Source organism: Odocoileus virginianus, chromosome 33 (assembly GCF_023699985.2).
Source record: "Odocoileus virginianus isolate 20LAN1187 ecotype Illinois chromosome 33, Ovbor_1.2, whole genome shotgun sequence".
NCBI lineage: Eukaryota > Metazoa > Chordata > Mammalia > Artiodactyla > Cervidae > Odocoileus > Odocoileus virginianus.
Window position 1 is genome coordinate 21733309 of NC_069706.1, and position 14240 is coordinate 21747548.

General features: G+C 42.9%; 1 protein-coding gene across 5 annotated transcripts in view; it reads right to left on the reverse strand.

Moving 5' to 3' along the window:
* ARHGAP17 (Rho GTPase activating protein 17) overlaps positions 1-14240 on the reverse strand; it is a 95389-nt gene that overhangs the window by 53373 nt on the left and 27776 nt on the right. For all 5 annotated transcript variants that reach the window (XR_011485468.1, XM_070461060.1, XM_070461063.1 and 2 more), the window contains exon 2: positions 1299-1338. Coding sequence is in view for 4 of the 5 variants with exons in the window: in XM_070461060.1 (XP_070317161.1) it covers positions 1299-1338 (40 nt within the window). In the remaining variant the exon portion in view is untranslated. The remainder of the gene's footprint in view (positions 1-1298; positions 1339-14240) is intronic.

The window sequence follows — 14240 nt, forward strand, 5'->3', positions numbered from 1 at the left end:
GGTATTCTCCAGGCAAAAATACTGGGGTGGGCAGCCATTCTCTTCTCCAGGGGAGTTTCCTGACCCAGGGATTGAACCCAGGTTTCCAGATTATTTACCATCTGAGCAACCTGGGAAGCCCTAAACTATAATATTGTACATCAACTATATCCCAATAAATATTTTTTAAAAAGATTATGATTCTTTAATAAATCTTAAAAAAAAAGTAGTCCTTGATAAAAATTTCTAGTCCTTAAAAATAGAAAAAAAAAAAAAAAAAACCCAAAAAAGTGCTCTTAAAATCTTCTACCTGCAGAAAACTGTCACAATTTAGGAGACTGTTTGCATGGGGTGGGAGCAGAGCACAGGCAGTGTTTTTCTAAGTTATGCAGCTCCGCTCCGCGGGAAGAGAAAGAAAGTCGTCTGGGAGCAGATCTCTGGTCTCCAGGGACTCCTTGGAGCACACCTGAGGCAGGTTATGAAAATACGAGGCTAGGAGACAGGTGACGAAGTCTTAACAAAACCTGCATGTGGAAGGGGTCCTGTCTTTCTCGAAGTATTCGGTGTGGGTGGGGATGGAGTGGGGCTGGGTGAGGTGATATCTATACAGGGTCCCAGCCCTCCTGGGAGAAACACCCAGTCCCACAGTTAGGGGAGCCTACTGAGAGGTGGCAAGGAGCAGCCACAGTTAAGGTCCCCAGCAGGACATGCCCCTCCCGGTACAGAGAGGAAAGTCTGGCCTAGCCATATGAAGCCACCCTAGGGCCTCTGGGTGGTTTTGAGAGACCTGGTCACTGTCACTGAGACTCTGAGTCCTACGGGACCCAACTTAGCTCAGTGTGGGGGGAAGAAGCATAAAAGGGAGCAAAAAACTCCAAACTCTGTTGGAGCCAGTGGGGTCGCCGCTGCAGCTGGTAGGGCCTGTTGCATCAAGGGCACCGCGCAGCGAGCGGCCTGCAGGGACCCGTGACCAGCCCACAGTGCCAACGGCCCAGCCGGCCCACCCAGGCTCCGCCCCCTGTCCCCACCCCAACACCTGGCACTTGGACTCAGGACTAGCCCCATCTGAACTTCATAACATGACACCGAAGTCTCAGATCCCCTTTTATCACCGTGCCACTCAACTGCTTTTCTTTTCCTGCTCAAAACCATGCTAATCATGCTAATTCTGTTTTGGGAAAAATCCCCCCAAAACAAAGAACCATAAGGTTCAGCTCTCCCCTATGGGTTTTTCATCTGTTTGGTTTTTTCCGCCTATGGGCTTTTTTGTTGTTGTTCTTATTTAAATGGAGCACTTTAAAAAGTCTTTCTTCTGTTACCTGTAACAGATCTTCACTGAGGACTTCTGTTTTCTCGGCCCTGTGGGAAAAATTCAAAGTTCAGAGTTAGACGTCTGGAAATAAAAAGCAACCCATGAAACTGAGTAGTTAGTATCCTGGAGTTTAAAACACAACAGGTAGAAATGAATGATCACAAGGGGGGAATTTTTACCAGTTTTTATATTAAGAGGGCGACTTTAGCAAAGCCACAAAGAAACAAATAAATGAAAGTCTGCAGAAACTAGCAACGCTAAAGACCAAATGATTGAGATCAGTGGTTCTCAAACTTGGGCATGCACAGACCCAGCAAGGGGGGTGGGGGAGGAGGTATGGCCTTAAAATGCCATATTCCAGAGTCGCTACCACTGTAGTGAGCTCCTGAATTTGTAACAAGCCCCTCCCTGCCCAGAATTCCCTGGCAGGAGGCCTGTAGACCACACTTCGAGAAAACACTGCTCTGGAGAAAATTAAACTTCAGTTCTTAAAATGATCACTTATGAGTTTCACAGCCAACAAGTGTGTTACAGATCCAGAAAGGTTATGCAATGATACATACACTAACAACACTTAAGTCTTCCTTCCTTCAGCTATCTCATCTTTACTTTCAAAAGAGACAAAATATTTTCACCCTTATCTATGCTTCAGAACTCCTGCTGACCTTTCTAGAGGACTGATAACAGCAGCCGACAATCAGCAGAGCACTGTGAGCTGCTGGAACCTCATGTGCCAGACCATCATCTTTTTCCAAGAAGATTTTTCTCTGCAGTCCAAAACAGCAGCATTGTTGGTATACCCAGAATCACTACAAAAGAGCCATTCTGGACTTCCTGTTCAAATAGTGATTTAAGCCCAGCCATTTAACATCCCTACCAAATTCCCACTGAAACAAACTGGGAAAGTTTTAAAGGAAAATGAAAAGAAAAAAAAAAATTCAGTTCTGATCACACTGTAGGAGGGAGGAGGGAAGACCATTGATGAGTCAGAAAATTTGAAGCCTTTTTATAAGATACACTGCAGAATGGAAGGCTGCATGACCTTGATCTTGCCCATGAACCAACACAAAAGAAGGCATCTGGCCAGAAAAACCGGTGGGACCCTCAAGAATGACCACAGAACACCGCTAGGCTCAGAAGAGCACTAGATGCAAGGATGGTGGCCCACACCCCCAATCCCATGCTTGGGAGACGGCACATCAAGTGAAGCCAAGCCGTTGGCACAGAGAGTTCCAATACCAGTCATCAACAGCAGTGCCCCAGTTAACCTGGAGATGCCTACAGGAGTGGCTCACTTGTGGTTTCTGCAGGAAATTAGAACTTTGACCTGATTCAATCCTCCCAGGTCCAGAGGAGCAGAGCCTGGAGATCAGCCCAAGGCCCCAGGTTCCCAAAGAGGTCAACTTAACTCTATGAACGAGTTCTGGAAGCAGCCGGCCAAAATATGTCATCCTAGCCCTTGCTTGGCACGCATGGTGCCAGGCATTGCTGAAGCGCCAAACATAGGTAGTCATGCCAGTTAGGGAAGTGGAGCAGGACCCCAGCTGACTATGAGCTCAAGCAAGTGGCCTCAGAGAGAAGCCTGTGAGTCAGCCTAGCAGGGACAAACGTGGCATGAGACCACCATAGCTTCATCATTAATCCCAGCCTTGCCACTCCTCAAGCAAAATACCACCTCAAGACTACGTAACTTTCATTTGTCTTCACTGGCCAGAACCCAAAGTTCTGGATAGGGCCCTGGACAACTCTGACAGCATGCTGATATCTCCTTCTGTAAGTAGAAGTATGTGCAGAGAAAAGTCCCAAAGCCTATTAAAATATTCACAAGTTCAAAAGAGAAGATTCAGAGCACATATGTCTACTTATGAAACAAAATTTTAAAAATAGAAGAGAAAAACTTAATTTTAAAACTCCCCCCCCCAAAAAAATTAAATAAAATAAAACTCCCAGTGTGGTACACATGGCCAATGGGCACATGAAAAGATGCTCAACATTGCTAATTATTAGAGAAATACAAATCAAAACTACAATGTAGTACCACTTCACTGGTCAGAACGGCCATCATTAAAAATTCTATAAATAATTTATGTTGGAAAGGTTATGGGAAAAAGGGAACCATCCTATACTGTTGAAGTGAAGTGAAAGTTGCTTAGTCATGTCCGACCCTTTGTGACCCCATGGACTATACAGTCCATGGAATTCTCCAGGCCAGAATACTGGAGTGGGTAGCCATTCCCTTCTCCAAGGGATCAAATCTGGATCGAACCCAGGTCTCCTGCATTGCAGGTAGGAAGATTCTTTATCAGCTGAGCCACACAGATAATTATACTGCTGGTAGGAATGTACATTGGTGCAGTCACCATGGAAAACAGTATGGAGTTTCCTCCTTAAAAAAACTAAACATAGAGTTATTGTATGACCCAGCAACTCCATTCTTTCGCATATATTCCAAACAAAATTATAACTCAAAAAGATATATGGACTCCAATATTCACTGCAGCACTATTTACAACAGGCAAGATACAGAAGCAATGTAAACGTTGACAGATGAACAGATAAAGATGTGGTATGTGTGTATACACACACACACACACACACACACACACACACTGGAATATTACTCAGCCATAAAAAGAATGAAATAATGTCACTAGCAGCAAAACAGATGTACCTGCAGGTTATCATACCAAGTGAAGTAAGTCAGAGAAAGACACATATCATACGATATCAACATATATGGAATCTAGAATATGATACAAATGAACCTATTTACAAAACAGAAACAGACTCAGACATAGAAAACAAACTTATGGTTACCAAAAGGGAAGGGAGATGAGGGATACGTTAGCAGGAGTTTGGGATTAAGAGATAAAAACTACTATAAATAAAACAGAGAAACAACAAGGTCATACTGTATGGCATAGGGAATGATACTCAGTATCTCAAAATAAACCATAATGGAAGAGAATATGAAAAAAATATATATGTATGTGTAACTGAATCACTTTGCTGTACCCCAGAAATTAACGCAACATTGTAAATCAACGATACTTCAATTTAAAAAATAATTAAAAAGATAAAATCCCAATGTGGGTGTTTAGAAGGTATGAGAGTTAGTAACAGCTCAGTGGTCTGAGAGAGCAAAGTGTGCATCTTGTCCCTGCTGCTTGTTCAGTGACCTCACATTGGTAACTTGAAATGAATAAAAAAATCAAATACAATACAAACAAATGCACGTAATACAAATCAGGGCTTTTTTTTTTTTTTTTTTTTGAGAGTCAGCTATATGAGCATAGCACTGCTACAGCCACAAAGAAAATAAAGCTAATGTAAAAAGAAAGCAAGAATTAACTTCAGAAAAATCAAAAGTCTATTGGCAAGACAGACCTAGTTTACTACGATGCTTTGCTGCAAATAACTGATTGAGTATAGTAATATATATATCAAATAGCAATATATGCAAAAGTTGTAATATAACTGTATTGGAAGGATGGGGAAGCAGAAGTAGAGAGCTCTAAGCCCTCATTTATCATAATAGGAAGTCAATAAATAATATCTAAACTTGATAACTCAAAAGACAGTGGTTTATGTATATTATCTATAGATATAGATAGGAGTTAATGCCAAAATAAACAGCTCAAATTTGAAAGCAGGTGCCTCTTCAGTGAGGGAATCTCAACTGGGAAAGTGCAGTGAGTGAGGAGATAATCCACTGTAATTTGTGCATAAGCCTTTTCCTGTTATTTGACTTTTAAAATTACAACAAATTTCAAAAAATAGTACTTTTTAAAATAGTTAAAAAGTAACAACAATTCGTTACTTTTTTCAGCAACATGCTTGATATGGTTTCCAGTGATGCATAACCTTCAGTGAAGCATAACTTTAACTGTAAAGTGATGGGTCCAGCTGTCAATCTGTACAAAAGAACAACAGGACACAGACATCAGAGCATCCAAAATACAAGGCAGATCAGTATATTTGTCGTCCTTTCTTCAAATTGACAACGGTGATCCTTTCCTTTAAATTTAGAGGCATTTTACTTGAAAAGGTATCTGCAGACTGAAAAACACATGGAACATACTATGTGAAAATATGAACAGACAGTTTAAAGATAAGTTTATCCTCTGTTCTCCTCCTTTGTGGACACCACAACGATGAAGCTAACTTTAGAAAGAGATCCAGTGCATCTTCTTAATCAGATTTTAGAGTTCAATGAAATTAATTAAAATTGCCAGGAAAGATTATTTCCCCCCCTAGCTTTACTGAAGTATAATTGACAAAACTCCATACATTTAAAGTATACAAAGTGATGATTTGATTTACACACACATTGTGAAGTGATTACCACAGTCAGGTTAACGAACACATCCCTTTACCTTTTTTGTTACAGCTGTGAGAATGCTTGAGATCCACTCTCAGCAGATGTCAAGTAAGTATTATTTACTACAGTCACCATGCTGTAGTGAAAGTGAAAGTCACTCACTCGTGTCTGACTCTTTGCGACCCCATGGACTAGAGTGTCCATGGAATTCTCCAGGCCAGAATACTGGAGTGGGTAGCCTTTCCCTTCTCCAGCGGATCTTCCCAACCCAGGGATCGAACCCATGTCTCCCACATTGCCGGCGAATTCTTTACCAGCTGAGTGAGAGCCCCAGAATTTATTCATCTTATATTGAGGGCTTGTACCTTCTGCCTAGTATCCCCACCATTTCCCTGATACCCCAGTCCCTGGTAACCACCACTCTACTGTTTCTCTGAGTTCAACTGTAAGACTTCACATATAATTGAGATCATACAGTATTGGTCTTTCTCTGGTTTATTTCACTTAGCATAAGGTCGTTCTGGTTCATCCACCTGTTAGGAATGGCAGAATTTCCCAATTTCCTTCTTTCTCATGGCTGTGTGTATGCAAGCTCTTTATCTATTCATCCATCACTGATGGACACTTTGTTTTTATACCTTAGTTATTGTAACTATGCTACAATGACCATGGACATGTAAATGTCTCTTAGAAATACTGACTTCCCTTCCTTCGGATATACACCCAGAAATAGGATTCCTGGATCATATGGTACTTCTTTTTTTGAGGAACTTCCATACTGCTTTGCTTAATGGCTGTACCAATTTACACCACCAACAGTGTAAAAGGGTTTCAGTTACATTTTGGCCATATGGAAAAATGTCTTCATTGGATAAATGTCTATTTAGGTCTTTTGACCATTTTTTAATCAGGTTATTTGTTGTTGTTGTTGTTGTTGTTTGGCTATTGCATCAATGCAATTGGCAAACTCATATAATATATGACATATATGTGATACTAACTCCTTATCAGATAGATGGTTTGCAAATATTTTCTCTCATTCCAAAAGTTGCCTTTCCATCTTGTAGATGGTTTCCTTAGCTGTGCTGAAGTTTTTGAGTTTGATGTAGTCCCACTTGTTTATTTTCAGTTTTGTTGCCAGTGTTTTGAGTGTTATATATGTGAAATTATTGCCCAGACCAATATCAAGGAGCTTTCCCCTTATTTTCTTCTAGGGCCTTTATGGTTTCAGGTCTTGTATTTAAGTCTTTGATCCATTTCAAGTAAACTTTTGTGTGTGGTATTAAGTAGGAGTCCAGTTTAATTCTTTTGCATATGGATATATATATTTCCCAACAGCATTTCAGACAGACTGTCGTTTCCCTCTTGTGCATTCCCGGCGCCCCTGCCAAAGATCAGCTAACTGTATGTGCGTGGGTTTAGTCTGGGGCTGTTCATTCGGGTCCACTGGTCTATGTGTCTGTGCTTATCCCAGGGTCATACTGCTTTGACTATTGTAGCTTCATAATACAGTTTGAAATCAGGACGTGTGATGCCTCCAGCTTCGTTCTTGCTCAGTAATGCTTTCGCTATTTCAAGGTCTTTTGTGGTTCCATATGAATTTTAGGATTTTTTTTTTTCTATTTCTGTGAAAAATGCTATTGGAATTTTGATGGGACTATACTGAAACTTTGGACTGCTTTTAGTATAGAATTTTAACAATACTAATTCTTCCAATCCATGAATATGGGTTATCTAGGAAAGATTACTTCTAAATCACAACCACAGAATGTAATATACAAACTAGGATGGCTCCCTCACACAGAAACTCCCCAATGGACTGTGCTATCCCCATCTTAATTTTAGGGAACCACTAATGTTTCCATCTCCCCCCGCCCCCTGCCCATATGTGGTCCAAATGACCTGACCTCCCTCATCACTGTGACTGGTCCAAGACTCAGCCCTTTCTAGGCTGAAGTGCTTTGGAACATTTATCTTTACCACAGATGTGGAATTTTTACCCTAAGGAAAGTTTGGCAATTAGCATTCAGAGTACTGGCCAAGGTCCCCATCTAAAAGCCTTTACCTAAGCCAAAGAAACTTAGTTTTACTGAGACTGAATTTATCAAGACAAAGGGATCCAATTATAAAAATAATACTTGTTTTCAATCAAACATTTTGCTACACAGACCTAAACTCTGCATATGAGTTTTTTTTCTTTTTTTCTGCTTTGTCTGAGCCTTCCTTGTGTCCAGCGTTCCATGCTTGAAAACACACTTGATGTTTCCTGTCTGTAACTGGAAAAACAATACAGAGCAGGAAGGTACCTCCCACTCGCCATTTTACTCTGGGGGTTGTTTTTTCCTATGCAAGCCGCTGCACAATTTCACTAGTCATTCAGACAAGGCTTCCATCAGGCACGATTTTTAATTTACTTATCACTTTCTGATAAAGCATAAGACTTCCCTCTTCTAATTCCCAAAATCTAAAAGCAGCCATGCTGTGTGGGCCATAATGTTTCATAACCTTTTCCAGAAAAGCTCAAGTGAGGAAAAGGGCCAAAGGAAGATTTCCAATTGGCCTTGACAATTTCCACCTCTAACCATGGACTGATTTCTGGAGGAGTTTCTGCCATCACTACACTCAATGCCAGATGCTCCTATCATATCATGAACTGCCATTCTACTTCCTGGGGCACAGATATCAGCTTAAAGCATGTATCATGGGAGCCATGGACATAAATGCTCAAGTCCACACCTTCAATGCACACTGTGATCTTCCAAGCACTTTGTGAGCGTTACTGATCTCATCTCAGCATGACAGAACACTCCCTGGGGGCAGGGACCAGGTCTATCTTAGCATCAAACCTCCCCCAGCACCTTGCTTAGCCCCTGCCTGCCACACAGTAAGCACTTGAATGTGTGTGTGTATGCTTAATTGTGTACAACTCTTTGTGACCCACTGAACTGCCAGGCTACTCTGCCCAGGCAAGAATACTGGATTGGGTTGCCATTTCTTCCTCCAGGGGATCTTTCTGACCCAGGGATCAAACCTGCATCTCCTACACTGCAGGTGGATTCTTTACCTCTAAGCCATCAGGGAACCCCAGACACTTAGTAAATATATACTGAATGAATGAATGACAAAGTGACTGTCATAATGACAGAGAAATATTTGCAATAAAGAATATTCTAGATTTCAAAAGAGACAGCGAGAAAAAAACTCAGGCACACTAAGGCAGAAAAACAGCCACACATAAATACAGATTTGCCTTCCACCGTAAAATCCACAATGACTACAATTAAAATGTGATATTCTCTTCTGAAATTCATCTTTCTTTCATGAAAAAAAAAACAACAAAATGTAAACCATCCCTATGACCAAGGGTCAGCAAACTATGGCTTGCAGGTCAAATCCAGTTCACCAACTATTTTTGTATGGACAGCAAGCTAAGAAGAGTTTTTATTTTTCAATGGTTGAAAAAACTCAAAAGAGCAATAAACAATATTTTACCACATGCGAAAATTATGAAACTCTGGTTTCGGTGTGCACAAGTCAAGGTTTCTGAGCACGTGGCCTGGCTGATCTGTTGATGTATTATCTAGGGCTGCGTTCACTACAGCAACAGACCTGAATCGCTGCAACAGGGCCCCTGTGTGGTCTGCAGAGTTCAGAACACCAGCTGGCCCTTCACAGGAAAAGTCTGCTGCCCCGGGGGCTGCAGCAGCGATGGTTACAGTGTGTGGTGCAAACCAGGCCCACAGGCTTTCGAAAATCACTTTGCGGACTGGTATGTGAGACTGGTCTGGAGGTGTATTTTCTCTGCCTCGTGTTCGATAAGCAGCTGCTAAAATGAATGTGGGTTGCTGGCTCTGACAGTATCCTTCAAAGGTGGAGGCACAGCCCAGGGCTGGTCATGCTGGTGACAGTGAAAAATCAGAAATTAAGCTTCCGCTCCGCCTACCCACTTCCACCCACCCATGTCCCCCCAAAAACATGTATTATAACAATGGTTTTCTCCTTGATTCCTGCTTGTAAACAGATTGCAGGATGAGAAATAAATACAATTGTCTGGTCAGGCATTGCACTTTTTCTGGAAAGACTAGATAATAAATATTTTAGGCTTGCAGGCCACATCGTCTCTGATGCAATTACTCAGCACTGCCATGTAACACGAAAGCAGCCAGGGACAACATAAAAATGAATGAGCCCGGCTGTGTTCCCATAAACTTTATTTATGGACACTGAAATTTGAATTCACATAATCTTCACATGTCAGGAAATATTATTCTTCTTTTGATTTTTTTTCAACCATTTAAAACTGCAAAAACCATCGTGAGCCTACTGCAGCTGGATTTGGTCCCACAGGCCACAGTTTGCTGACTCCTGATCCATGTACAAGTGAAATACAGTTTCCCATGAAACTCCAATCCTTTTTAATTGCTTCCAAATTCTTCTGACTTTGAAGGGGGATTTCTGCACTTTCCCAACTTGCATTTCAGACAGTGGCTTTGCAGGACACCATTAGATTACTCCTCTTCAGTCCCTTCAGCCACTCTGGGGGCTCATCTTTCCACCCACCCAGTACCCTCTCTACCCAGGGATGCAAATCAGTGGTACAGGAGCCAAAACTATCATCTAACATCGAGGGCTTCCATTGCCTCCAAGATCACAGTGCTGCCATTTTTTGGTTTAGAAATCCACAAGAGATCGGAGTTCTGTAGGTTTTTCACGTACACTTTCGCTCTGATATGCCAATTAAAGTGGGGGGAAAAAGAAAAGAAATGGGACATGGAGAGAATTTTTAATAAACTGATTTTAAATTCTGATTATCTGCAAATACCTAAATGCATCTTTGATGAACAAGATAAACTCTGATCAATCTTTTGCGGATTCTCAATATCATACGCGGGGCAACAGCTCCGCATGGTCACTGCATGCACCGGAATTTATATTCTCAGAGGAATCACAGCAGCCAGACCCACAGCTAAGTGGTCTATTTCATTCTGCTGGGAACCAGATTTTGTGCAATGCTGTCATCTCCTGTTACAAGTGTTTACAAAATCCACTTGAGCCTGGGCTCGGAGTTTGGGCTCACTCATCTGATTTCACAGTGAGCCAGGGGACTACTCAGTGAGTTTTTCCTGTTTTATCTCATTAGATTAGCTGTCTTCTTAAGTTCCTGGGAAGGAATTGCAAATCTACTTAATTGGATTTTAAAAATAAAGGCCCCTCTGACACTTTATAAATGAATCAATTTGCAACACATTCCACAAAGTAATTTTAAAAGCCTTAAAGGAGCATTTACAGAACTCTAAAGGGATAGTATGGGGAAAAAAATCCCCATACATAATACTGAAAAGAAACTGGGTACTAATCGGCTATACCCCAATACAAAATAAAATGTTTAAAAAAATCAGAGGGAAAATTATTAAAGAGAAACTGTTTTGGTAATAGTATGGGCGACAAACATCTGATAGCTCTCTACGTTGATTTACTTCCCCAAATGATGGGATTTTACCCACATATTTACAGCTGCTCTAAGTAATATATATATTTTTTACTTTAAATAACAATAACAAACCCTATAAATCTTAACTGAATCTCTGTAATATTATTTGAATTTGAATCAATGACTGAGGTGAATTGTTACTTTTAAAATAAATTGAACTGACTTTTATCATTTTCTTCCATCCATAAGCTTGTCCCACAGCTTTTCGTTTGGTCAGTTGGGTTTTCCCCTCTCTGGCACTTGGAATGGAATCTCTTTGCCATCCCTGCTGTAACCGTGAGATAAGCCTAAAAGCTCCACCGAGGACTTCATCATATGGCAAAGCGAGAAAGTTCATGGCCCCCAGCACACTGCCTGACTCCTTTCAGTGGTCGGGCATCCAAGTGCCTCCCTCCCAGGCCTGCTCTGATCACTTACAGAACCTGCTCGTGCCTGGGGCAGCTGAGTTTGCCATCTCAGAACTTCCTCTCATAGCTTCCTCAGACAGGTAAAAACTACGTGAGGAATATTTTGCAAAGCAGTGCAACGCAAACAGTGCATGCGGAGCTGAGACCTCTGGTGGGAAGCGAGGAGGAGGAGGACCGGGGCCGGGAGCGGGTCTTGTTCACTGCCAAGCAAGACAGGAGGCCAGCAGCAACTGCGAAGCCACGCAGAAAATCGAAATCGAAAGTGCCAAAGGCAAAGCCACGCAAAGTCAAGGGCTCGGCTCTGACTCAGGGCCGAAGCCGCCGGTGGAGGCACTCCGCGTCTGAAGACAGGTTGTGCTGGCTCCCTTCCGGAGGCTCCTTCCTAAGTCAGCACATTTGGACTTTGGAAAGCATGTTCCCATAGAAAGCAGGTTATAAATGATCATTACGTTCTCAGCCCAGCTTAGAGGGACCTACTTACAGCTTATCTAAACAGCCCTCGTGGGCGGGCGTTGGCTGAACCCAGGGAACAGAGTAAAAAAAGAAAAGCCAGGAGATAACTGCGGTTCTCAACCATGGCTGCACATTACAATTCTTTCAGAATAACGCAGGGGGCTTTCGAAATAATGCAAGCAATTCTGTCTGTATAAAATGACCAGAAAAAGCAAATCTAGAGAGGCAGAAAGACGCCTAGTGGCCACCTGAAGGGAAGGGTGGAAATGTGGATTAGCCAGAGAGGGGAGCGAGGGAATCTTCCTGGGTGATGCCACTGTTCTAAAATCAGATGGTGGTGATGGTTACCCGACTTTGCAGCTCTGCTAAAAATCATCGAACTGGATACTTAAGATGGGTGATGGGTGAATTTTATGACATACAAAGTGTATCTCAGACTTCCCTGGTGATCCATTGGTTAAGAATTCACTTGCCAATCAATGCAGGGGACATGAGTTCAATCTCTGGTCCAGGAAGATCCTATATGCCTCAGGGCAAATGCCACAATGACTGAAGCCCTAGAACCCATGTTCCTTAATAAGAGAAGTCGCCACAATGAACCCTGAGCACTGCAACTAGAGAAAGCCTTTTCACAGCAACGAAGATGCACAGAAGCCAAAAAAAAAAAAAAAAGAGTATATCATCTCAATGAAGTTGCTAAAAAAAAAAAAAATAATAGCTGGACCCCAAACCAGAAAGGTTGAATCAGAACTTTGAAGGGTGGGGCCTGGCTCTTTTTTTTAAAGCTCCCAGCCCACCCCAAAGTGTGGCCAGGGCTGAGAACCCCTGCATTAGACAGTCTGAGGCGGCGACAGAGGAAATACTGGGACACGGTGGAGAGAGGGATCTGCAGTAAATGTAGAGAGAGAGGGGAGAGCCCGCAGTGTTCCTGGATAACAGGCCAAAGACACCCTCCCTCGAGGTCAAGACCATTCAGGATGTGGTCTGATGGGAATGACTCACAACTAGGTTCACGCTCTCCCTTCTCAGGAGGAGTTCGCTAAGGAATAAGAAACGAATGGATGGCAGATTCTAAGTTTCATTGTAAGTTTCAAGGATAAGGAGACACAGCATGACAAGAGCTGAGAGTCAGGGCTCTGGAGTCAGACAGACCTGCCTTTGAATCCCAGTGATGCGGTCGGCCAAGCTGCAGGGCTTCCCTGCTGGCTCAGAAGGTAAAGAATCTGCTTGCAGTGCAGGAGACTCAGGTTCGATCCCGGGGTCAGGAAAACCCCCTGGAGGAGGGAATGGCCACCCACTCCAGTATTCTTGCCTGGAGAATTCCATGGACAGAGGAGCCTGGAGGGCTATGGTCCATGGGATTGCGAAGAGTTGGACATGACTGAGCAACTCACACACACAAGCTACAGACGGGAGGCTCCACTTCCTCCACTGTAAAATGGGGATAATCCTAAAAGCTTCAAATAGGAATAACCATAATACCATCACTTTAGTGGTTATTTAGAAACGCCATTTATCTCATCTGACTTAGCTCTCATAAGCCTGGTCTCTGGCACTGAGTGACGGTTCATGGAGTGCTAGCCGTTCTGAGAATTACAGCAAACAACAGCCATCGGCAGATAAAAACCATGACGGTCCATCTAAGAAAACGCTTTCTGTAGCTCCTCCTGGGAGAAGTCACGGCTGAGCCCAGACCACACAAAGACAAAAAGCTATGTCACACTCACGCAGCGGGAGCAGGGCAGGCTGGTCAGTTGCAACAAAGGCTTGGTTGTGATTACGCTGTGTGGGCTGCAGGCCACCAAGAGAAAAGCACCGGCACGCAATACACAGAAACTGAGCAATCAAATATGTGGTGAGTTAGCAAAATCCTTCATCAAAGGATCAGCATCTTAAGCAGGCTGAGCCTCACGGGGATGGTAGGGAGGCTATGAGAATGCCAGCGTCGGTGGCTCTCAAGTGCGTGCTCACTTGATTCATTCAGCCTATATTCATGGAGCTCTCCCTAAAAGTCAAGAACTGGGAAGGGAAGGAAAGAGAGAGATGAAACAGAGTCTCCACCCTGGGGGAGCTGATGGGAAAGACAGAAAGGTAAACAGGTTTGTGTGGAGCTGCAGGAACACAGAGAGAAGGGTAATGGACTGCGCGGCCAGGAGAGGTTTCACAGGGAAGCCCTCCAAAGATCTCAGATGAGATGGAACATCCGAACAGCGTGGGGGAAGGGATCTGGAGACGGCGCTGCGCTGGGGAGGGGGCCTGGCTGAAACAGAGGCTCTG